General features: G+C 35.5%; 1 protein-coding gene and 1 pseudogene across 6 annotated transcripts in view; both read left to right on the forward strand.

Annotated features, from left to right (window-relative positions):
• Positions 1-27,157, forward strand: part of SSH2 (slingshot protein phosphatase 2) — a 219,564-nt gene that overhangs the window by 104,689 nt on the left and 87,718 nt on the right. Inside the window, exon 1 of one of the 6 annotated variants that reach the window (XM_036222627.1) lies at positions 22,351-22,649. The exons of the other annotated variants lie outside the window; for them this stretch is intronic. Coding sequence (XP_036078520.1) covers positions 22,522-22,649 — 128 coding nt within the window. The 5' untranslated portion in view covers positions 22,351-22,521. Of the gene's footprint in view, positions 1-22,350; positions 22,650-27,157 lie in introns of those variants that run through there. 6 annotated transcript variants of the gene reach the window in all.
• LOC118603850 lies at positions 416-15,886 on the forward strand (annotated as a pseudogene).

Raw genomic sequence — 27,157 nt, forward strand, 5'->3', positions numbered from 1 at the left:
TCATTTAATTCCAGCCTATTTGGTAGAATAATTTTTGTATGGATTTATGTATCATAATGACAATAAATGTACTACATTGCCTATATTTTGGCTGTGAAGAGTACAGATGTACTTCTACTTCAGTATATGTTCCAGTTAAAGAGTATATTAACCTAAAGAATACTTTACTTCCAAAACTGAAACCCTGTATCCATTAAAGAATAATTCCCTATCCTCCTCTTCCCCTAGCCCCTGGCAACCAACATTCTACTTTTCATTTCTGAGAATGTGACTACTGTAGGTACCTCACATAAGGAGAATCATATAATATATGTCCTTTTGTAACTGGCTTATTTCACTTAGCATAGTGTCCTCAAGGTTCATCCAAGTTATAGCATGTGTCAGAATTTCCTTTTTAAAGCTGAATAATATTGTATGTAACATAAGCCACATTTTATTTCTCCATTCATCTGTTAATGGACATTTAGGTTGCTTCCACCTTTTGGCTATTGTGAATAATGTTGCTATGAACATGGGGTACAGATTTCTCAAGACCTAGCTTTTAATTGAGTATTACCCAGAAGGGAATCATATAGTAATTCTATTTTTAATATTTTAAAGACCCACCATACTATACCATTTTACGTTCCTACCACCAGTGCACAAGGATTTCAAGTTCTTCTCATCTCCACCAATACTTGTTATTTTCTGGGTTTTGGACAGTGGACATCCTAATGAATGTGAGGTAGAATTCATTGATTTAAAAAAAAATAGAAAGTGGTAAAGAGGAAAAGTCCATTGTAAATATGAGCTGACAATTTAATCCTTATATTTTATCTTTTTATTTTTTAATTTTGAAAAATCTCTTATTACAGAAAAGTTACAAATACAGTATAAAGAATTATTTTTTTGAATTATTTGATAGTAAGATGTTCCACTAGCTCGTTTTTCTGTTTTAAGAAATAGAATGATGACATCAGCATTTCATAGAGAAGTGAAACATTTATTGAGCTTATAACAGAATATATGTGTGATTGATTGATTGATTGGTCGATTTACAAAAGTAGAGCTTTTCATGTATTAAAAACTGCTTCTAACTGACCACATCGAAACTGTACTTCTTTTGCCATTGGCCCTTCTGAAGTTTAAATCTCTACCTCCCACTACGTGGGTTACTCTTCTAATTTGAAGAACTGTCAGCTGTTTATAAAACATTTGGGTGTGACCACGGGGGGGGAGGGTGCAGTGAACTATTCTCTCATCTCTGAGTTCTGCCATTGTATGAAGTAGCCCCTTTAAATTGCTGAGTGCACATTTTTAAAGGCTCTTTTCCTAGCCACTTGACAGGAATAAGAATTTTCATTTCACTGAAGTACTCTTTATTTCTGAAGAATGTATTCACAGGCCCTCTTTTATATTTATCTGGCATGTTCTGCTTCTGGTAGCAATAAAAGGCATTCTTAAATCTGATTTGAAAAGCAAATCTAATTATTGCAGCCATGATGAAATTAGGTATATCTTTTAAAGCTAGGTAAATAATCTTACTTTTTTTCCCCAGATGTTATTCTTCATGGTATAAACAAACATACAAAAAAAGCAAATTTCTCTCCAATTCTTGATTTTGCCAAAGTTTTGAAATAGTTGTTTTCTTGTATTGTTAAAAACCCAAAGACCAATAAAGTATCAAATACCTATCACTGCTGACAGAAGATTCTGAGAAGATGGTGGAATAGGAAGCATCAGGACTCTGTGTCTTTACCTAGACAACAACTGCACTGCAGTATCTGTCTGATATAACTATTTTGGAACTCTGGAGTCTGTTGAAGACTTGCAACTTCCAGGGGAAGACTTGAAAGATAAACTGTGGTCAATTTCAGCCCTTAGCTTTTAGCAGATACCCTTCCCCCACCCTCAGCCCATGGCAGGCAGTTCTGCATGTGTTCCTGAAGGAGCTTGCACACAGCTCTAGAAGACAGGATGGGCAAAAATGACTTTGTCTTCCCACCATCGGGGATCTGTGCTCTGATAGCTTATTGCTGCTTCTGATCACAGAGGTGCCTGCAAAGAGGCAGGCAGCTGTTGTTGCACCTCCCATTGTCGCAGGATCCTTTCCCTCCAGCTGAAATGACTTACAGACATTTAAATGGCTGGCAGCCTTTTTTATCTCCCTTCATTGTTTGCTTTTTTCCCTTTTGGAAGCCAGACATTAAAGACTAGGACATTTAAAAATAACTGCATATGAGGTGATAATTAGAAAGTGACCACACGTACCCACAGATAGGCCAAAAAGTGACCTTAAGTTTATACCTCAGTCTGATCTATTGCATAGAGACAGCTTGCAACAATCAAAATGATAATGATGATGATGATGATGATGATAATAATAATAATAAATAGTAAATCTTGGGGAAAATGGAGAATCTATTTTCCAAAATTACTACATTATTAGATTCAAATGTCCAATGTTCAACCAAAAAAAAACATAAAGCATACAAAAAAATAGGAAAGTATGACCAATTGAAAGGAAAATTGTCCCTGAAAGAGACCTAATGGCAGATATACTATATAAAGATTTTAAAACAACTGTCTTAAAGATGTTAAAATAACTAAAAGAAGATGTGAAGAAAATCAAGAAAATTATGTGTAAACAAAATCGAAATATTGCTAAAAACTTAAAAAGAAACCCAAAAGAATTTCTGGAGGTATAAAGCACAGTAACTGACATGAAAAATCCCTAGATGAATTCAAATACAGATTTGAGCAGACAGGAGAAAGTGTTATCAAACTTGAAGATAGGAAAATGGAAATTCTCAAGTCTGAGGAACAGAAAGAAAAAAGACTGACGAAAAGCAAACAGAGCCTAAAAGACCTATGGGACATTATTAAGAGGGCCAACGTACATATCGTGGGAGTCCCAGAAGGAGGAGAGAGAATATTTGGAGAAATAATGGCTAAAAATTTCATTAATTTGATGAAAGATGAAAGAATATAAATATCTAAGAAGGTCGGTGAACTTCAAGTAAGATGAACTCAAAGTAGAACTATACTGAGATACGTTATAATCAAACTTTCAAAAGACAAAGAATCTTCAAAGTAGTGAGAGAGAAGTGTATTGTCACATATGAGGGATCCTCAATAAGACTAAAAGCAGATTTCTCATCAGAAACTTGGAGGCCAGAAGACAGTCAGCCAATATATTCAAATGCTAAAAGTAAAAACAACAACAACAACAACAACAAAACAAAAACCTGTCAACCAAGAATTCTATATCTGGCAAAATTGCCCTTTAACAGTGGAAAATTAAGACATTCTAGATAAATATAAACTGAGGGAATTGGCAACCACTAGACCTGTCCTGCAAGAAATGCTCAAAGGCTTCTTGCAAGGTGAAATGAAAGGACACCAGACAGTAACTGGAAGCCATATGGAGAAATAAAGATCTCAATAAAGGTAAATACAAGGATAGTTATAAAAACTAGTATTGTAACAATGACTTGTAACTATACTTTTTTCCTATGTGATTTAAGAAATGAATACATTTAAAGAAAAAAGTTATTAATGTAAAAGCTAGTGTTACTATAACTTTGCTTTCTAACTCCAAATCTTGTTTTCTACATAATTTAAGAGACTACTGCATTTAAAATAATGATTATTTTATGTTTTTGGACACATAGTGTATAAAGATGGAGTGTTGCGACATCAACCACTAAAAGGGGTGATGATGGAGCTATAAAGGAGCAGGACTTTTGTATGTTATTGAAGCCAAGCTGGTATATGTTGAAATCAGAGTGTTATAACTTTAGATTGTTAAATATAACTTCCATTATAATCACAAAAATATTAGCTACAGAATATACAAAAAAGGAAATGAGAAAGGAATTTAAACATTTCACTACAAAAGAATTGAAGGACCAAAAAAATGCTGTAAGGCATGTATTTAAAAAAATAGCACAATAACAGAAGTGAGTCCCTTCTTATTAGTAATTACCCTGAGAATGGATTAAACTCTCCAGTCAAAACAGATTGGCATAAGAGTTAAAAACACATGACCCAAGTACAAGAAACTCATTTGAGATTCAAAGACACAAGACAGGTTGAAAATGAAAGGATGGGAATGTTTCCATGCAAATGGTAACCAAAAGAGAGCAGAGGTAGGTATACTAATACCAGTTAAAATAGACTTCAAATTAAAAAAAAAAAAATTTACCAGAGACAAAGGACATTACATGTTAACAAAAGATTCAATACAGCAAGAAGATATAACAGTTGTAAACATTTATACATCTGACAACCATCAAAATGTGTGAAGCAAAAACTGATAGAATTGAAAGGAGAAATAGACTAAAACCAAGGGGACATCTCCCTTAAGAACTAGATGGATGCTGTATAATATCTAATGATTAAATAAATGGCAATAGCAATGAATTTTTAATTTTAGCTACAGTCCAATATGAGGTTTCCGTACATTTTTGAAAAAGTCCACTTTCAGTAATTGCAAAGTGCTATACAAATATTCTTTATAGAAATACTTCTTTTAAAAGGGCATTGGCAGGGAGTTGCAAGAGAGAGCTAAAGCCACAGCTACTACCATCATCTCCAGTGTTCTACATGTGGATGCAATACCCCCCTTGGTACCCGCATGTACTTCTACCAGTTATGGACAATCCAGATGTAGCTCTTCAGCGATGTGAGTTGGAACTTCTTGCATCAATGTTTGTTCATCCCATCAAGGTCCAAAAGATTCAGGCTGGAGACCACATCCTAGGCTTCAGATTCTGAAGTCGCATCATAAGGCTGGTGGAAAACACAATTATTGGTTTTCAAATGGAATTAAACCAGATTAGAGCGACCTTTTATTATTAGCTAAGCCTTTGTATGGTGGATCTGTAGAACACAACTGGAGCATCCATCACAGTTGTGGCTATTACTTAGAACGCCTTTTTCGTTTGGCTCTTAATGACCACAGCCCTCTATTGAAACAGTTTGAAATTGATGGTGAATCCTTTGACCTAAGACTGTAATGGGACATGTCTCCTAGAAGTGGCAATGTATTTTGTCATGCCCTGTAAGGAAGGTCTTGAGACCTATTCAGCTCATGGATCCTAGATAAAACAAAAGTTTTTAGAGGAATCGTGTACTCCTTAGGTCTATCACCTTAGGTGACTAATTTTTGGCACTCTCAAGGAATATCTTCAACAATTTCGTACTTTATTTACACAGACCACATGAAAGAGGCCAACCTTGGGAAATCTCTGGCTTTGGGTTATCACTTTTTGCTGAGTCCACCAATAGAGTCTTCCTCAGTACTGAACTGTCCTTCAACCCTCAGGGCTAGTGGGCAGCAGTGCTCTAAGTGATTGTGGCAGAAACTGTGCCAACTGCTGCTGGAAGGAGTCTGTAGAGGCAGATGTGTAGATTCTTTTTTTCCCTTGTCTTAGGTCATATAGCTACTCAGTGTTGGATCAAAATTGAACCTACTCATACTACTACAGAACTTGTACTCATTTTTTTTACTATTATTTTTTCAATTATAGTTGACATTTAGTGTTACTTTATATTAGTTTCAGGTATTCAGACATTAGACATTTATATAATTTACAAAGTCTAGTACCCACTCAGCACCATACTAGTTATTACAATATTACTGACTATATTCCTTATGCCACGCTTTACATCCTGTGACTATTTCATGACTATTGATTGTACTTCTTAATCCCTTCACCTTTTTCACCTAGCCTACACACTCCACTCCCATCTGGCAACCATCAGTTTATTCTCTGTATCTATGAGTCTGTTTCTGTTTTGTTTGTTCATTTATATTGTTCTTTAAATTCCACATATAAGTGAAATCATATGGTATTTGTCTTTCTCTGTCTGACTTATTTCAGCAGATGTGTAGGTTCTACTAACCAGAGCCTAATCCTAGAAACTATTCATAATCCAAAGTCCTGCTAGGGCTACTGTGTTCCCCTTGCCATTGAGTTTTTGAGGCATATGAAGAGCTTTTTCTAGATTATGTTTAAAAGTAAAACCAAAGCCATGTTGTAAGGAACTCAAAAGTAGAGGTAGAGTAGTGATGACTTATATTGATATTGGCTCACCAAACTTAGCAAGACCATTAATTGGTATTATCTCAGGGTAAGGCCCTACCCTACAGACAGAACAGTGCAGCCAAGGAAACCCAGGGAATGAGTTTGAAGAGTAGAGATGGAGTAGTGATGACTTGTATTGGTATTGGCTCACCAAATTTAGCAAGACCATTAATTGGTATTATCTCAGGGTAAAGCCCTACCCTACAGACAGAACAATGCAACCAAGAAAACCCAGGGAATGAGTTCAAAGGCATACATCCAGGATAGGAGAACCACTATATTAAGGACTTTTTTTTCCCATCAATAACAACAACAAAAAATCATAACCTACAAGTTAAAGACAACTATATATCCAAAATAAAAGACACATTCACAGGATAGTTTCACATACTTATGAAAAAGTTTCAGTGAATTTGCTGTTAATCCTGCTCTAAAATTATGTTGAATTTTGGGGTCTGTTCTGTATTAATTTGGTTTATAAAATTAGCAATTAAAGTTCTTAATAAGTCACATATCTCTCTAAGGAAAGACTTCAATTTTTACTCTTTTTTGTCTCCCTCTAGGCTGTCAGCTCTTATGCATTCCTCATTTTTGCATTCCCGAGGTCCAGGCCAAGCCCTGGCAACTAATAGGCATGCATTACCTAAACGTAAAATTGCTGAGTAAAAAATGATAAATGTATGAATTGACACTAGGGAAGCTTGTATAGCAACGGGCATCTTGTAGCTTTAAAAGTAATTCATGACTGGATGATTACCTTTTATAGTGCTGTTATCTTCTCCCAAAATTATTTTCCCAATTAAATAAAAGGTATAATTAATTTCATTTTTTGAAGAAATAGCCCACAAATAAGAACCAAAGATTTGCCCATTCTTCTCCACTTCTTCACTCAAACCCCCAGAATTAGAATCTCACTTTTCACCAGGAAATATTCAAGGAATTTAAAAAAATTAATAAAATTAATATACTTTCCTTTTCGTTTACTACAAATTATTCATTTTAGATGAAAGGGTAAGAGGAAAAGTCTATTCTGAACACTTAATTCAGAACTGCTGAGTTCAGTATAAGGTCAAGTTCCACCCTCCCCCACTTCTCTTATATTCTTATGTTTATGGCTTGAAATAGTATAAACTGTAGGAACCCCTGATATACATAATTTTCTTTACCCGGAAACACACGCGCACACACACACACACACACACACATCCATCTATATGTGTGTGTTTGTGCACAAGGTATACACAAGCATATATTTCAGGGTAAGAAAAATTTTATATATATATATGTATGTATGTATTAGTATGTATGTATGTATCATCTGTGTCTATTTATGTTTTAAATATATATTAAAAAAATACGTGCTATAGAAAGATTCCCTGCTATAACCCAAATGAACTCTCAATTGCCATCGTGTCACTTCAACATTCATAATTATCTCAAAAGATGATGAGTAAACCATCTAATGGAGAATTTTTACAAAGTGAAACTAAAGAACACTTACTAGAACTAATATGTTGAATATTATCTGTAGACTATTTGTCTTCAGAAAAGGTAGTTCAAAATGCTTGTCATATTTTCATCAGATGCTTTTAGAGAACAAGATTTCTGAAAAACAATATTTCCCAGGTAAAGTTAAAAATTTATTCCAGAGCAGTATCTGTTCTTTAAATTAGGATTAAGCAGGAAATGTATATAAATTATAGGCATACAAATATTTTCTATCAACCTGTATAATGGCATTTTTGTAGATCAAAATTCAGTTCTGTTTTAACCTCCCTGTTTAGTTAGATAAGATTCCAAGTCTACAGTGTTGATTTTCTTTTTATATATACAAAGGGGTCATTAAGGGAAGTGTGGACATGTAGCAGTATAATAGAGGGAAAGAGCAACGAACTAAGAGCAAGAAGACCTGATTTTAGTTTTGTCTCACCTCTTACTATGTTAAGCTTCAGTTTCCTCATCTATGAAATAAGGATGACATCTGCCCATTTATCCTATAGGATTGTTGAAAAGCAAATAAAATAGTTTATAGAAAAGTTTTAACAAATATTAAGCACCAAATATTATGGCAAGATAGAAAGTGATTGTACTTTCACTAGTATTTGACTAAATTCTTTTCTATTTTATTTCACAAACACAGCCTAACTTCTCTGTCTGTTACTAACCCTTTACATCATATGGTATTAAGATCATGAATGAGAAAAAACAAGGACAGAAGTTGTAGACTTTAGATACCAATTAAGTTCTTATTTAACAAATGTAGTATTGCATTTGAAACTGGAGCTTCCCATCTCTGAGTCAGTAGGTCAAATCTGATTCAGCCTGGATGATTATTACCTAAAGTCACAGCCATTTGGAAAACCCTATTTAAAGGTACTGATCATTTTGTTTCATCCACTCAATGAATTTTTATTAAGGAAAGACTCATCGACTTGCTTCTCTGACTCACTACTATTCCACCATCCTGAGGCAGAAAGAATGTATGAATAAACATAATCAGCAGACTATTCTGGTGTTAATTATTCACTGGGAATTTCCCCAAGCTAAGCAGCCATTTGGAGAGAGAAGGACCTGTTATCAATGACCTAACCCAGCCCTAAAACAGCTGTTCTGCTGAAACACCGAACAAAACGTCAGAAAATTTAGAAACGGTTTGAAACACATAATTAGTTGTGAGCCACCTTTGCTTACAACAGTCCTTACTCCTCAGTGGAAAAATTCTCACTACATGTTCTAACAGAACACTTTACTTCCCTTTCACAGCACTGCTAACACTATTGTTACATGTTATTTGTTGTCTATTCTTGCCACTTAAAACTGAGTGAGGGCAGGAATGATCTCTATCTCGTTCATGGTTGTATCCTTGAATTCTGGCACATAGAAGAAGGTACGCAGTAACTTTCAGAAGTAGGAATGAATAAAGAACCAAACTTTTCATCCATTTACAGGCTTTGAGAAAAGATATTTAGCTTCTTCGAGCCCACTCCCCCAACTCTGTAATAGAAACAAGAATATTTTACAGTTTTTCATAAGGATTTAAGATAAAAGGTTAAGTGCCTATTACAGTTAATAGGCACTCAACAAGTAGTAACTATTATTATTTTTGCTATTCCTTTTTATCATTATAAACTGAGTTCTTCTAAAACTAGGATTATAATTTTATGCCCATAATAAACAAATCTTAACAGTACATATTTCAAAAACCTTCAAAATCACTACAGCCTAGTTCTTCATCCAAAAAAAAAAGCAGTTAATATTAAGATTAAAGCCTTTTTCAAATAAGTTAAAATATGCCTAGGAGGCCAGTTTGTTTTGTTGTATTTTGTTTTGTTTAACTATCCCTCTTCTTAAGAACTGGAACATCTAATCCATGGAATCGCTTTTAATATGCAATTAAGTTAAATGATTATCTTAGGTTAATGTACGAATTCTATAGAATACCAAATGACTCAATGTTAAGAAGAACAAACGTAGGGCTTTTTATTAAAAGGACGATCTATAACATATATTTTTTACACACATAGTCTCTCTTACAAATATATTGCTGCTGTATCTTTAGCCATATAAAATATTTATAATTGATATGAAAATATAGGCCTTATAGAAGAAAAGAAAATAAATAAATAACCTGATGGCCAGAAGATACATATGAAATTCCAAGTTCCTTAACCATAATTAGGTAACTGTGCAGGTGCTCGGTTTTTGGAGTACTAAGTTCCACAATGTAAAGGTCACTAACTGGATTCTTTCCCTCACCCCCTGGTTTTGTTTTTTACAACTGTAGTTTTATTTTGGGTGTACTGAACTCTAAATGCCACATAGCATGCTGGTAATTTTGTCTGGTGGGAGTTTGGGAACTGGCCTGGATTTGAGGAGGCGAGGATTACTTAGCAGCACGGTAATAATAATATAAACTAAGAGATTGATTGAGATTGCCAAGGGATTGGTTGAGATAGCCATTATTTTAACACACTTATCTCTGATTTTGCATCTACTCTTAGGCCATACAAACACATACAGAAAGGCAGAAAATAAGCCTCTACAGATCTCTTCATATGTCAGGCATATGTCAAGAATGAGAAATTAAATTATCCTTAAAACACACACACACAGTTACATTTTTCTGTCACTAGACATTTCTGGAAAATGGCTGACAAGCTAATTTGATATGGATCTTTTAGGTTCTAGTGTGTGAACACATTTAAGAAGGTTTTGAATCTACAAAACATTCTAATGGTCTTGTCATCTATACCTTTCTGTTTCTTAGAGTTTAAACTCTTTAAATATTGTATCCTTTAATTTAAAAATGCTTGCAGGTCAAGTTCAATTATTGTGACAATGTCCTCTTTTGTCATTGGGTTAAATATATAAATATATAATGAGGCTTGTTTCCATCATAAACGTGATCAGGTCTTTATCAGACTAAAAGAAATTAAAATATAATTTTAAAATACAATTCCATAACCTCGCTTTCACCTGAAACTAAAATTTTATTTTGATTTCTTAAAAGGACAGTGTGCTTACGGCCTTCGTCAACTCCCATTCTCTCTTAATCCATGAAATCTGACTTTTGTTTCCTCCACCACTCAAACTGCTACTCTCGTGAAGATTTCTAGTGAATACTTTTTAGTCCCCATCTTAAATGATACTGCTAACCATTCCTCTCTACAGTTCTCCTTTGGCTTTCTTATCATCATTCTTTTCTGGTTCTCCTTATGTTCTCTACCCATAGCCTCCCAATTGGTTTCACCAGCAATTCTTCCCCTGTCTAAAAGCTAATTTTCACCAGGAAACCATCCTTGCCTCTCTTTTACTTTATAGTATAAATAGAAACTTTCAAATTTTGGAGGGACATGGAGTCATTTGAAAAGCTGATTAAAACACTAGACCTTTCATCAAAGAAATGTGTCCATACAACTTAAATTTGCATATAATTTCAAGGGTGTTTATGGCTTCACATTCTCTATATGTAGTCCCTTGGCAACCTCATCCACCTCATTCTTTATGCCTGTGTGCCAAGAACTTTCAAATCTATCCACCTCAGATTTCTTTTTGAGCGTTAAACCCTATTTCTAACTGCCTACAATTTCTTGTGTATTCTGTGATTGTCTTTAATATATTTATCAAATTTATTTCTCTTCCAAAGTTTCTTCCTCCACTTGTTAAGGACCCCACCATCCACTTAGTATTTTAAGCTAGAAAATTCATATTCATTCCTGAGTTTTCCCCCAAAATTCAATCAATCCCTAAGCCTGTCACTTCTACCTCCTGAACCTCTTCCTAATGAAAAAAAAAAAAAAAAACCATAAGAAAATGGTTATAGACTGAAACAAAGTATTAGTACAGATGAAACCATTTTAAATTAGTGAAAGTAACTTCTTGAGCAAACATCCAAGTAGGAATCGTTGGCATCAGGTTTAAAGTAGACTTGGGCAGACTGATCCTTATATCCTATTGTAGCAGTACAAGCTTTATCATCTGGGTGTTCTTGACCATTTGGCAAAACCTATTTTAATCGAATTTTAAAATATAACATAGAGTTTATTTTAGTGGCAGGATTATATAAAATATACATACACATTTTTATCTCAAACTTTTCCCTTTCTCTTCATAACATCTGCTTCAGCTTACTCTAGACCCTCTTCTTGCTTGAATTACTACCTCCTAATATGATCTCTTTCCTCTGAGATTTTAAGAAAAAGGGTCCTCGGGAGAAAACATGGCTACTCCCTCATGTTTTTTGGATGCCGAGCAAAATTTGAACTCCTTCGGAGACGTGAGCTTAATAATAAATGGAACACATCCATCATTCAAGTAGTATCACCCATTATAGTCCAATATCAGTATGGCCCTTTGAAGATGGGGTGGCTGTGGAGAATTAAGATTCCTTTAAATAGGGATAACATCTTTACAAAGAAGACTAATCTTATAGCCCACAAAGGCAAGTATATGTTTTTGTTCTTTTTTTCAGTGGTGGGATTTCTTCTTAAAAGAATTAAGTTTTAAATGTGTAGTTAGGTTGCACTTTGGAATACATTCAACTTTTAAAAGTGTCAGAATGGAGGGTGAGAGAGCTGTTGGTTTTGTTACAATTTAATTGACTATTTAATCATCCACCTCTGTTCCAGTAATATCTAGGATAAATTACTCCTGGTAATAATATAAAAAGAAAATAACTTTCTTTAATTGTAGTTCATTTAGTGTTAGCTAAATCTGTCATAGGCTCTCACTGAAAGCCCAAAATTTTCTATGACATGAAAAGAACCATAATTATAAATGGTTTTCAGTAATCAATAAATTTCAGTAAGGACTTTATTTTTAACAGTCATTTATTATATCTTCCTATTTGCTCAGTTTTTAAAAATAAGCTTGGACATACATCCCTAAATGTCACTGAGATAAAAAAAAAAAAATTTTTAATAGCATCTTACTTTTAATATCGACTCCATGTTGAAATGATAATATTTTAGATATGTTGGGTAAAATGAAATATATCATTAAAATTAATCTCATCTTTTTTTCAATTGTAGTTATGAAAAAAATGTTTTAATTAATTTATTTTAATTATTTTCAAGTATTCAGTACATTGGTTAGATATCTATATAGTTTACAAAACGATCCCCACAATTGCTCACTCCCTCCCCAGTCCCTCCACCTAGCTAGTAATGCTAAGTGCATTCCCTGTGTAGTCTATTGTTCTTAATTATGTGGAAAGAGCACTGGTATTAGAGTGAGGAGACCTGTGCTTGTATTGGTTGCATGACCTTGAAAAGTACATCCATTGAGACTTACTTTCTCCTTCCTTAAAAAATTAGCATGCTTATTTTGAGGCAAAAATAATATATACATCAGAAAATAACCTCAAGTTGCAGGCAAGTATTATTGCATAAATGTTATGTCACAGTGGCATTTTATCAATAGTGAATGTCTTTTGTTTTAATTCTTCTCATAGCTTTAGCAGAGCAGTTTCCTAAGGTAAAGAATTTAGAATGTTTGGGGGGGGGGGACTATAAAAATCTTTTAAAAACTTTTAAAAGTATTTCTCCTCTAATTATTTAATATACTCATTTTATTAGAGATGCTTATTAATCATAAATAGTTTTCCAGCTTTGGGCTTAAATCATAGTGAGAGAGGGATTTTAACAAACCATTTTTATGACCTCTCCAAAAAAAGATGGAAAAGTCAAAGCTGAAATAACTGTTTTACAAGAACTATGTGAAGCTAAATCTCAGAGAAACTGATCTTTTCTCTTTTTATCTGTTATATACCATAAAGCAAGAGCTCAAACAGTAAGTAGACTATCGAGCCTAATTATTGTTTTCTGTAAGTAGTATAGGTCCTTAAGTATCTGAAACCAGTTGATATCCTACCTCACTGAGATTTTCAGACAAAATATGAACTAGAGGTTTTTGTTTTATTTTTTTTTCAACATTTTATTATATAAGAAGTAAACATGGAGATAAGTTATATAGTAAACACCCAAAAGCACATCCCTCCTGGAGTCACAGTTAACCTATTGCTATACAGTATTGGTCTTAACAGATATCTACTTATCTATCTATTCCTGAGCTAGAAGTTTGTACACAGGAAAAATTTTTTATTTACTCTTTTATAAGTATTTCATATAACACCCTTAAATTAAAAAAAAATTAAATGTTTTAGAAGCTAGAATTTTCTGAATGAATTGTAAAGAAAAATATACCACATACATAATATAAAAAACATGAATAGAAAGATAAACACCAAATTCAGGAGGATAATTACATGTACAGAGAGGGAGGAAAGGGCTCATAGAGAAGTTCACAATGAGCTTTAACTGTAACGTTTTACTTCTTAAAATCTGAGGAGTAAAATGTTAGAACATGATATTGCTGTCTATCGAGTGTCTGGCTGTTCGTTATTCTCTCTGTTCTTTGCTGTATGTTTGAAATATTTCACAATTAAAAATTAAAGGAAAAATTTCCTACTTAGTTTTTTTCTTTTCCCCTGGCAAAGTGTTTTTCACTTAAGATCTTTTGTCCAGTCAGCCTTCCAGCTGAGGTGGATTGAATAAAATTTAACAACACCACATCCTTCCTCAGTTATTTGATATACTAGCTAAAGAATGATTACAAAGTGCCCCCTTTCTACCAAGGATTGAGGAGTATAACTTTTGCATACTTCTTAGTTTTGCCTAACTCAGAGGGGAAAAAAAAAACCTCCTCATATTGTACTTAAATTCCTTGAAGCTATTTGACATGGTTGTTGATAAGTATATAACTGTGTAAGTATGTAATTTTGCATGTTCACCTGATTTTAGAGAAGAAAGACATGGAAAGTGAAATATGGCAAGGGAAGCTGATATATTAAAACTTGTAGAGATAATAGATGCTACTCTGCCAGGACCTGGAAACTTGACCAGTCTAAACAAACTGTACAGTACTAAGTTGCTTGTGAAAGGGCTGAATCAGTCCTGCTGCGATTTGAACTTTTGGTCCTGAAAGTCTAGGGCAGACTTGAAAATAAAAATAAAGCCCTTACCTATAGGGTTGTGTTCCAGACCCTCTACTGGATTCTCTATATAAAGGAGGCGTCTATCGAAAGAACCAAAGGTGGCAGGAGAAAGATGAAGCAGTGAAAAGGAATCTTAGGGGCTTCTTCCTATCCTAGGTGTGAGGGAGTGAGTGCCCAGGGAGAGAAAATCTCCATCATTGATGTATTGATTCCTTCAGGAAATATTTATCTAGTGCCCTAAGGAAAATATGGTGGGATGTAGTATAAGGGCTCAACCAACCAAAATATATTTAGTGCTTATGACTTGCCTAGCACTGTGCTAGACTCTATGAAGTGCATAAAAGAGAGTTACCATGTCTAATTTGCTCCAGCAGAGATTATGTGGCATAAAACAGAAAACCTTGAATAATAATATAGATTGTAAATTCTAAAGGAGTTAAAAATGTCATAGTATACTATAAACCAAGAAGTAAGCACTGGACTTAATCAGAAGACTTAAGTTCAAATCCTAGCTCTGATACTTGCTGTATAAACTTGGGGAAGTCCCTTAACTTCTGAGCCTCAGTTTCCTCATTTATAAAATGAAGCCTAGCAAGTTTTGCTTACTTACCTATACACAGCATTGCATTAAGAATCAAGTGAGGATGGATGTAAAAACACTATTGAGTTCCTAATTATTGAAAGAAATGAGAAATGAACTAGGCCTTGAAAAATGTTTTACATGGATAACCTTAAAGGCTAGACAAAAGTGGGCTCAGGGAGAGAGCAACTTGAACAGAGAGGAGAATGAGACTTGGATATAAGAGGACAGTATAAAAACCACCTAATTATAGCAAAGATTTGTTTTGGGAGAATGGGTAAAAAATACTTTTGCCATAATGACTGGATTATGGTAGGATTTAAATTATAGAGGGCCCGAAGGCTAGAAGGAAGAATTTGGACATGATCTTAAAGGGAATAAGGAAGTATTTGGGGGTATTGAGTAGGAAATCATGATAAGGGTATGTAACTCATATTCATTTTGATAGTCAGTATCTAACAAAGTCCCTGGCATACAGGTATTCAAGATTAGTCCAACTCAATTCAGTTAATCTGTCAACAATATATGAAATGAATTGGATATATCTAAGCCTGGAGTCTAGTTTCTTATCACCTAGATATTAATCTGGTTTATCTTCTTCTTTAACTGTAACAAGGAATGATAATACCTGCCCAGCTAATGTGTTGATTTCAACCGTCAAATTAGATGATGCCATCATTATCCACAAATACATTAAATGCCTTCATCATGTTTGATGCTATGTAAAAAAAAAAAAAAAAAGGAAACCAAAAAATCTACAGACATAATAAAGATGTCTTGTGATGGATATTATTAGTTTGAAATGCAGACTTCTAAAGGATCTAGTAGCAAGAGGATGGTATTCAACAGCTAAAGGATATCTTACAGCTATATTTATTACTGAATTAGGTCCCTATTATTGTCAGAACCTATGAGGCCTAGCTAGGGTCAAGTAGAGAAGAAACCACCAAGTACAGTAAGATAGGTATTTCAGGTCTCCAGAAATTCTTCCTGTTGGCAATAGAACTTTTCAGACTTAACCTGTTCTGTAGTGAACCCCTATCTTCATGGAGACAGTGTAGAATACTGGTTAAGAAAGCAGGTTCTGGAGCCAGAATAACTAGCGGGGTTTGAAATACTGCTGTGTAGCCATAGTCAAATTATTTAACCTCTCTGAGCCTCATAAAGATAATAACAGAATCATAGAGTTGTTTGTAAGAATTAAGTGAGATACTGCATGTAAACTCAGTGAATGTCAGCTTAACAAATATCAGTTACTGTTTTTATTTCAGCCTCTATTTTTTGTTACTCCCGAATTCACTTCCCATTTTTCTAACTCTGTCTCACCCCATTATAGGACACTGAAGGCCACATTTGGCTCATTCTGTAACATCTTCTACAGCACTAGGAGCAAATAAGATCTTCAAATATATTCTGAATTTTAAAAATTATATAATCTTCAAAGTAGTTTAAGTATTACATATATTTAGTTATATTCTAAGTAATTATTGGAAATCAATAATCCATGATGTAGTTCTTCATAATATTACTTTTTATAATTTAGCGTATTTTTAACTGCCAATTACACCTCTAGGTATCCATCCAACAAATGTATTCTCATGTATGCACAAAGATGGTGTGAAAGCATGTTCATAGTGATACTGTATATAATAGTAAAGATTGGAAATAACTTAAATGTCCACAACTTAAAAGTAGAGGACTGTTTAAATAAATTACATATAATTATAAAACAATACTATGCACTCCTTTAAAAGAATGAGGTAAACTATATAAACATGGAAATGTCCAAGATATAGTGATAAGTGAGAGGAAAAACAAGAAGCAGAGTAATATGTATAATATATTTCTTTGCATGTGAACATGTGTGTTTCTTAAAGGACAGCTACAATATATTAATGTTTGCATATGCAAGGAAAATTTCTGGAAATAGTATCAGTCATCCCTGTGAGTAGGATGGTGGGGATGAGAAGATGACTTTTACCTCTGAATACTGAAAAAAAAAGTTTTAATCATTCAGCATGTGATACTTTTATTATTTCTTTAAAACTAGTTTTCAAAAAGTGTTTAAAGAGATAGAGGCGATTATATGGTTAAATGTTTTGTAAGATATGTTGGATGTGAAAAGTGATCTATAAATGCCTATTATTTTTACTAAACAATAGAGTACGGGGCTTTTGTAACCTGAAGAAAGCAGCATTTCAGCATCTCTTCCTACTGGAGCATATGGTGGTTAAGACCATCGGGGATAAATGCCTTAGAGATTGCCTCTCATGGAGTTGATATGCAGATCTTTTAGTATTCCCCACTGCTCTTATGGTGGAAAATTCCATGGGAAGGAGTAGAAGGGCTCAGTGACATTGTTCATCCAGTTTTTAAAACTATTGTCAGATATTCTTTTAAATAAAACTATTAGCCACATGGTGATTGCAAAGCCAGATTGTTTTTAAGAACCTTTGTTTACAGTGTTTGGTTATTGTATGAAGAGTGCTTTTGACTAAATGTAGAGCGATATCTCATGGTGCTGTCTGTGCAACAAGTTTGAAAATTAGAGGTATTATCTTGAGAGTTTTACCTAGTGTTTTACAGATTAACAGGAGACAATGTTTTGCAACTCCAGGTAACAGGCTTTTTGTTTTGTAACTCTTTAAAGTGTTGATTTTCTCCCTTTTGACACTCAGGGGATTAATTTACTATTTATTTCTCTAGATCATACCCTTAGAGAAAACAAAAATACAAATAGATCTTCTGATTGGTATACAATTTTTTTTCTTATAACTTAGGTATTTTTAAAATAAAGTTATATGTTAATGCTATTTCAAAGCTTAAAAATAAAAAAATCCAGTGAACACTGCAGATCTCACATTACTATAGATTGCGACACTGAGTTAATGTAATTAACTACCTGTCAAACAATAATAATAAAGACCCTCAGGATGAAATGGTGGTATGTAGGGGAAGTTTGCATGTGTTTTAATTTTCATTCATTTATCAACTTCTCACCCCAAATACAAACAAATATGACTAGCTTTCTGATATTGGAAGCTGATTGGCCAATTTACGGATGATAATAATGAAATTTTAGTACTCTCTTGTTCACAAAGCACTTTTGTCTATGTATCTTAATGAAACTGTGAGGTAAACATTACCATCCCCACTTTAGGATTAAAGAAACTATGACTGGAACAGATTAAGTTTTGACCATGGACAAAGTAAGTCGAATCTAAACTTCCGATATCAGACTCATTACCACTTTAGTGTTGCCCACTTTAGCTACTTTTCAGATTAATGGAGAAGAGCATAGAGTATTATTTCTAGTCAATATCTTCATTTTCTCAGTGAATAAATTAAAATGAACAGTGGCCTTGACCTTAAGGTTGCCAGACTTCAGAGTCCCTCTGCCCCTACTGCCTCCCCACCCAACTAACTCACTCTCTCTCTTATCCTCCCTCTCTCCCTGTCCCTCTCCCCACCCCTCAGCTTTCTTAATGACCTGAAGAAAAGCACTTAGGTCTTTCCCTAGTAAGAGTTTCTACCTCAGAGAAATAGTCAAAAGATAAGATACATAGAGGAGTTAGAAAAGCAAAAAAATAAATATAAAAAATTAATTACAGTCATGTATTCTGATGTAAAATTCTTCACCAGAGACTCCAGCCTCTCTGGTTTTACTTCTGAAGGGCAATCTTGACTTTTCTCTTAGCTCTTAAGCTTTCAGAGCCAGTAAGTCCAAAGAGTAGGTTTTTGTGCCAGGCATTCTTTTAAGTGCTTTACATGTATTAATTAATCCTTACAATAACTTTATAAATTAGGTACTAATACTGAGCCATAGATTAAATAACTATCCAAGTTTTCACAGCTAATAGTGTACTAAGATTCAAACCTAGCCTGTTAATTTATTCCAAGGCTAGGATTTTTACCTGCTGGGCTCTTCTTTGAACTGGATAACTGTTTATCTTAAATGAGTTAAATGCATTTTTCAGAATCTCCAGATTGAATGAAATTCCTTTCCTAAGGTTCCCAAATCTCACAAAAACAGGTTTGGGGGCATTCCTTTAAGATTTTATTATCCCATTTTACAGATGAAATTAAGTGACTTGGCCAGAATCTTAGTTAATTATTAAGTGGCCGTGTTAGAACTAGAACTTAGCTTCCTCTGGGTTTTGGCACACTGTTTTTGGCACTATAAACTAATACTTTCACTTTTTAGCTCATTAGCTACCATCAGTTCAAGTGATCCACCCATTGTGAAATTTTGTTACAGCAGCTAAAGCATGTCCACATCTTTCACTCACATGTCAGTGCATCTTTGTGTCTTTCCTGGAATACAGTTAGGTCAGCACATAAGTCTCTGGTTTTATATGGTTTTACAGTGTTTATACCTTATGGAGGGACACATGAAGACACCTTAATGGAAGTACCTTATGGATATAAGGGACAGCTATAACTTTAAAAATCTTTTAATGCTTTAACATATAATTCTATAAAAATTTAATTTGATTATAGCTAATAGTGTAAAGAGCAAAATTAACATTTTAGAATATCCATATTTCTGAGCCTTGAAATGGTCACCAAATGACATGACAAAATTTGTTTCAAATCTAACTCAAGCAAGAGTGTAAAGAAATCCAACAATTTTTCTACAGGGACCTTTGTGCAGTTTTGTTTTTGTTTTTGTTTTTAATAGAAAGCTCCTTTTGACTTCATGCGGAATAAAAAACTAGCTTAGTTTATTTCGTGCTGCTCAGTCTAATTTGGAATCATTTTTGAAGTCCTAGATGCTTGGGTACAGAGAGCTTGCTCCCTAGAGCCTTATTTCCTGACAGTGCAGAGTAAAAGATTAAATTGAGCTGAAATGAAATTGACTGACATTTTGACTCTGCGGATTGTGAAAAGAAAGGGAATTTGTTCAACTTTTTAAAAGAAACAGCAGAAACAACTATTTCCTTCAAGGTACCCCAGTTTGCAAAGATTATTTAATTTTTTTCTTAAAAAACCAAGAGGCAGGTTCTAGCATTTTCCCAGTTTCCTATATTACAATTCAAAGGGAAAATTTAACTATGAAAAGCTTTTGAAAAGGCCTGGATGGGGGTGTTAAAATACTCTCCTTCGATGAACAGGCAGTGACAGGTCTTTTAAGGGGAAACAAAAGACTACGCACTTCTAGGGTGTCACTATAGGAACCTATTTATAAAAGACAAGTATACATATTTATGGAATCTTTATCTCTAGCATTTTTAAATGCAGGAGATATTAAGTGTGAACTGAATAAGATACATTTCCTGCTGACTTCTTTTTCAGACAGATACGATGATTATCATGCCATCATCTTTCCTAAAAGGCATCATTTAGTGTCAACTTCAATAAAATCATGATCTCTCATGTGTCATGAAAGGAACTGGACTCACCTTAACAGTGCTATTCTAAACAGCCTGCTGCCTTTTTTTGATCACTGAAGGAGGTTGTAATAAATTACAATCTGGAAGAAGTTTCAAACTGCCAAGTTTGCCAGATATTTAAAGCAATTTATTTTGGGGTGTATCAGCAGATTTTTTCTTGCACTGCCATTTGAGTGTCTGCTGACGCAGCCTGAACAAATCTTTCAAATATTTTTCTTCCTAGAGATGGATGAAGATGATGATGCACTGGACTCCAAGGTCCAGACCTTTCATTAACTCTTCACTTGCCAGTTGGTTCCTTCCTTTTACCAGATCTGTAGTAAATTTAGACATCTATTTCCAGTATGAGTTTGCAGTATTTTGCATCCTTCAGTGCCCCAGCAACAACTCTTAAGTTCTATGGAAGGATTGACTAACAAAAGAGTGGTTTTAGGCACAGAACTTATAGTTCAGATTATTTTATTACTAGTATTTTGCCAAATTGCCAAACTTCCCAACAGAAAGAGATCTGAAAATTTATATAAAACAAAGACTTATTTTTTCTTGATTCTAACATGTTGTGCCTTACAGTGACTTTTCTAATTTTAGTCTCGTCTCATAGTGAAATCTTTTTTCTTTTAACATTTATGTTCGACTCTGGAATTCCTAAGGCAGCTTTATTGATATGTATTTTAGCCATTTATTCAGAAAAGCTAAAAATACTGGTGCCTAAAATATTTGTTCTGATAAGACTGGAAAGCAAGAGATAAGCAAGCTAACTTTTATTGGGTGCCTGCATGGGGCCAGCCCCTTTTGTAAGCCACTACAAAGCGCTTGTGGGAGGGAAGAGATTCTCATTTTACAAAGAGCTGGTTCCTGGTCAGGTGAAAGGCACTGTTCAGTGAGTTAAGAACATGATAAAGGCTTAAACTCCGGAAGGCATCAGGGAATAAGGTTTGGTGAGAAAGGCCCTAGATCAGGAGTCATAAAACTGGAATTCCTAAGTGACATTCAACAAGGTCATTTGGCTAGACCCCAAATGTTTATACACATCTGTAATGTGAGGATATAATCTCTAGCCTGTCTTCCTTTCTAGATCATTTGGCACCTTATAGTTCTCAAGCACAGCTACACATTGGAATTACCTGGGAAGCTTAGAAAACTACTGACTTCTAGATCCCAACCTCAAGAGATCATGATTTGATTGGTCTGAGGTGCAGATGGATATTGGGATTTTTTAAATCTCCACAGTTGATTCATTTGTGCAGCTAAAGCTGTGAATCCTTGGTTTGGAGATGGTTAGGAAAGCCCCTTGTAAACTTATTTACAAAGTTTAACACGTTACCGACCGTGTAGATAGTTTTCTTTTCCCATAGCTTCAAATGTTTTGCTTTAAAAAAAAAAAAAATCCAGCTAATCTGTGAATGGCCCCAGTCTTTAGCACATAGGAAGCTTGATAAATATTTGTTGCTTTTGTGAGTGTACAGCCTTTTAAAGTTTTAGGATCGTTTGAAAAATGAGGTTTGTTTGCGGTTCAATGTATAGAGCGGGTTAAGAGACAGGAGCTGTCTTTTGAAACATTACCAAGAAATGCAAGCCTTTCTTGCTCACCCTCAGTTCGCTTCACTCCTTCGCCCACGCCACGGCGTCTTGGGGCCCACCCTTGCCCCCAGGTCCGGACGCAAGCAGCGGGACCTGGTGGGTGCCACGAGCTCCGGGGCGGGGCGTCAGCTAGGCCGACCCTCTGAGCCCGCCCAGCCCACTCCGTTGCGGCGCCCCGCCCCGGACGCGGGTTGGGGCGGGCTGGTGGCGGCGCCCGGCCCCTGGGACTTCACAGCCGAGCCCCTGGGCTGCGGCGGCTGCCTTCGCGACCCGGCGGGCCCAGTTTGGCCGCCGGGAGCCCGCGCTGCCCGCGCCTTCTGTCCCGCGGAGCCCCAGGCGAGAGCCTCGTACCCGAGCCCGGCGGGGGCCAGGATGCGGACCTGAGCTCCTAGAACCGGACTCATGACCCTGAGCACGTTGACCCGCGAAAGGAAGGCGCCTCCCGCCTGCACCTGCAGCCTCGGTGGCTCCGACATGATCCCCTACTTCTCCGCCAACGCGGTCATCTCGCAGAACGCCATCAACCAGCTGTGAGTGCACCGTGCGCCCTCCCGCCCTCCCGGAACCATCTGAAAAAGTTTGCTTTCAGCAGCCGCCTTCCCCAGCACCCTGGGGAGCCAGCGAGCGAACAAGGGCGAAATTGCCCTCTGCGTGCTTGGAGGTCTTGGGACGTCCGCAGGATAGTGGGGTGGAGGTGTAGAGTAGGTGGAGGCAGAAAGTGTCCCAGAAGGGTGGACGGACAGAAGAATCGTTATTGCGAGATTCCAGGAAAACTTTGAGGGAATCTGAAAGTAGGGTCGGTTGTCCCAGGGAAGTTGTCTGTGGTGCCCGAATGACAGCCGAGCCGTATGGCACTCGGGAGTCTTTGGGGGTGAAGGGCTGTCTAGATTCTGAACCGCCGGCCGGAAACGCTGGGACTCCGTTGCGGATCCTGCTGGTAATCAGGCTCCGGTGTTCGTTGTTATGTTTTTTGTTTCAAATAAGTTTGCGGGTGACCATAGGTTTCTGTTGCAAGGCGTTCACACAAAGAAAGACAGTTCATTCTTTGCTCCCGCTGATTGTAGTCTGGAGTTACTTCAGAAAGCTGGATTTCAGTAGTATGGCTGTTTTTCTGTCTTCCCCTGTAGTAATAGGTGCTCACAACCCAATCGTGCATGCACACCTTCATGTACTAAAGTGCAAGTTTCAAGCACATCTTTAAATCAGCACTATTTTTAAAGTCTTTGGCGTTGTCCTTTTACTTTTGTGGTTTAGCCATTTCTGAGAACTGTGTGCTGCAGCTTGTGGTTAATCTCACCTCACAGTTATAAAGTGCATCTATTCAAGTTGCACCTGTAGACTTGTAGAGTGGTTCAGGGTTACTTGATAGCAACAACTTGGTCTTCGTAGTGTATTAGCACTCACTCTGAAGTGGCTTGGGGAGATTTACCTTCTGAGGTTTTTCCACACTCCTGGCTCTTAAGGCCTCTGTCTTCTTCCCAGGTCGACCCTGAAGAACTTTTTAATTTAATGTCCAACGTTAAATAGAAACTTTCCATTATCTCTTGTTAAAAGTCCCAACAATGCCATGTAAAGTGATTTATAGATAATCTTACATCTAATTTATTATTTTAATTAATGGTTTGCACTCCGAACAAATCAAACTTATTTGAGTTTCCACTTTTTCCCTATGTGTAGATTCATAGTAGAGATCCCCCCCCAAAAAATAGCCACCCCCAAAAAGTGGTTTTACTGCTCCATACTGTAAAGTCTACAGAATTAAATCAACTGCTTATTTGTATTTTCTCTTAAATAAAAAGGACAAATGGAATAGAAGGGAAAGAGTGACTTATATGAAACTGGATAACCAGCCTCAAAATAATAGTGTTACAGTACTTTAAAAATAATAATAATTTTTAAAAAGGCAGTGGGAGCAATCAACATGTCCAGTGGAGGAAGAAACAAAATGTGGTATATGATACAACTGAATATTATTCAGCTTTAAAAAGGAAGGAAATCCTGACAAATTCTCTAACATGGATAAATTTTGAAGACATTATTCTAAGTGAAATAAGCCAGTGACAGAACAAATACTGTATGATTCCATACATGAAGTACCTAGAGTAGTCCAGTTGCCAGAGGTTGAGGGAAGTTTGTGTTATATAGATACAAACTTTCATTTGAGGAAGTAGTACTGGAGATGGATGATGGTGATGGTTGCCCAACAATGTGAATCTATTTAATGCCACTGAAATGTACACATAAAATGGTTAAAATGGCAAATTTTATGTACATCATTTTTAAAAAGATTAAACAAAATTCGAAAGGCAGAGATTTTAAGCTTTTCTTGGGAGGTGGAAATTTTGAATCTTGTTTCCTAGTATAATCAAGGCCAGATTTCTTGTCCTACTCTTGTCTTTGGGTAAGTCATTTGATTTCATTTTCTTCCACTGTAAAATGAAGATACAGTAGTTCCTACCCCAGAGGGTCATAAGAGATCATATATGTACAGTAACACTCTACAAACTATAAATTCCTACAAAAGAAAAAAAAGTTAATTGAAGTTAAACAATAACCAATAGCTACCATTTATTGACCACTTGTCGCTGTGTGAAGAGTTTAATGTATGTTATCTCATATAATCATCAGGGCAACCCTATGAACATATTTGTTCTGTTTACAGATAATGAAGCCGAGGCTTAGAGAAGTTAAATGCTCAAGGCCATATAGCTGGTAAATGACAAAAACTGTCCTTAGAAACCAGGTCTGTTTCCTGGACAGGTGCTATTAACCACTATAAAAATGATATTCTGTTTTAGTAGTTGCAAGGCCACTTTTGAAACACTCTTAGGAATTATCTTTTAACTGCTGACATCTTCAACTTAGTAGCAAAAACATAATTGTTATACTAGGAATTTTGCTGCTAAAGTAGCCTGTTAAAGAATTTGAAGAATATTTCTCTAGAGATTTTTGTCTCTTTTTTGCCACGTTTTTTTCCCTTAAAAGTCTTGCTAATATTCAGTTATTCTAAAGTGTATTTGTTAGTATTGCTTTAGTCATATTTTTATTTAGCACTTCTAGTGTTACCCAGTTTATCATCATTTAAGTATCTTTAGGGATCATTCTGAATAAAACCCTAAATTTTATTCACTTAAATATTTGCATTTTTGGCACCTAGTGCAGAAGTTTTTAATTTGAGAACCATGGTCACCTAGAGTTCCATGGATTGGCTTCAGAAGGTCAGTGAACACCTTAAGATCATATGAAAATGTTGGGTAGATAAATATATTTTTAAAATCAGATTCTCAGTGTGATTTCAGAAAAGGGCAAGAATCTCAAAGGGAAGTATTGTTTATAAAGCCTGATACTGTAAAACTCAACTGATGTGAGCATTTATTTCCCAGTGGTGCCAGATATGTAAATAGCAATGACTAGTGGAAGCAACTAAAAGATTAAGATTTAGGGTCCTAAGTGAAGACAGACTCAAAAAATTCAAAGTGTTTGGGGAAGGGAGTGCTCTTAGCCCAGTGGTTCTCTTGTCACTGCTGAGGACCCACTCAAGAGCTTTTTCTCATTTGCTGCATCAGATTTGCTGTGGGTTTAGAAACCAAGTAACAAATCCTGTGAGAACTGTGTCAGTAAAAAGGCCAAAGTGAGATCCTAGGGGCTCTCTTGTGGAGGAAGTTCAGAAACTTTAAAGTATGGCCTTTGGACACTTGTTTTGGTGACTTCACAGGCTCTAATTTCTTGACTTTCAACTATTATGTATTGTGTAGTTGAAATTAGAGAATAGCTGGGGAGCATAACTTTTATTGGAAATCATGTTAACCAATATTAGATTAAGGTCTCCCTTTGCCATTATATAAAACTCATCAAATATGGTGTTATTTTTGACAATGAAGAACATTAAGTGATTGTATAGTTACTATCGTAAGTGTTGGTCCTACTGGAAAAAATATGGGAGCAACTCAGATCATCATCTAATCAAACTTTAAAAGTCTTGTATCAGACTACTCAAATGATCATGAAAAGTTCCACACCTTTCAAGAGTATACATACTTTTTAATAAAAACAAAGTCTAAATTTCTGAAAATACAGGAACTTATTTTTAGAGAGCCAACATTTAATCTGCGAGAAGTGGTCACTAAGTGGGCCAAGGTTATATGCAAAACAAATAGCTTTTTGGAAAAATAGGTGCGGGAGCATTTGAGATCTTGCTTCCCTGCATATGTCGTTAGTTTGGCTCAAATAAACTCTAATAAAAATTCAAAAAAGTAAAAGTAACATGGTTCTTTTCGTGTCCTCAAACATTCAGAGAAGGTTCAGGAGTTAGTAGATAAAATGCTGGCAAAAGGTGCCATTAAAACAGTGTTCCCATTATGAAAACCTCTGATCAAAAGTCTTAAAACTTAAGTACTTGAGAGATGATTCGATTTGTTAATGAGGTTACCTTGAGCTTTTATCCTTGACCTAAAATACTTGCATGTATTTACTTGATTTCATATATGAGTTTGACTTTCTAGCTGAACATCAGTGCTTTCTAAAAGCTCAAGCTAATCTACAGAGGAGCATATCAAGATGATTTTCCAAAACATACCTTTTCATAAAATTGAAAAGTGGAAACAGTTTAATTTTTGTGTTAACTAGTAATAGTACTAGTGCTCTTTCAGTTTTGCTTTGTAGTTACCCAAATTATTTCACATGTGCTCATCTCTAAACTTAAGTTTGCATCAGAATCACCTAGATGACTTATTAAATTTAAAACACAAATTGCTGCCCACACTCCAGAGTTTCTGATTTTGTAGGTCTGGGGTGGGGCTAAAGAATTTGTATTTCTATCAAGTTCCTAGATAATGCTGGTCCAGGGACCATGCTTTGGAGACTATACCCTTAAAGTATTCTTCTGAGATATATTGGGCAAGTTGTCATCCACATTTTATAGAGTAATAAACTAAAAAAATTGAAATGAAGTGATATTTTTACATGGGGGTTTCATGATTTGTTATTGGTAGAACTAAACTAGAACCAGCATTTTCTGTCTTGTGATCCAGAGCTCATA

Source organism: Rousettus aegyptiacus, unplaced genomic scaffold, assembly GCF_014176215.1.
Source record: "Rousettus aegyptiacus isolate mRouAeg1 unplaced genomic scaffold, mRouAeg1.p scaffold_m13_p_6, whole genome shotgun sequence".
Classification (NCBI taxonomy): Eukaryota; Metazoa; Chordata; class Mammalia; order Chiroptera; family Pteropodidae; genus Rousettus; species Rousettus aegyptiacus.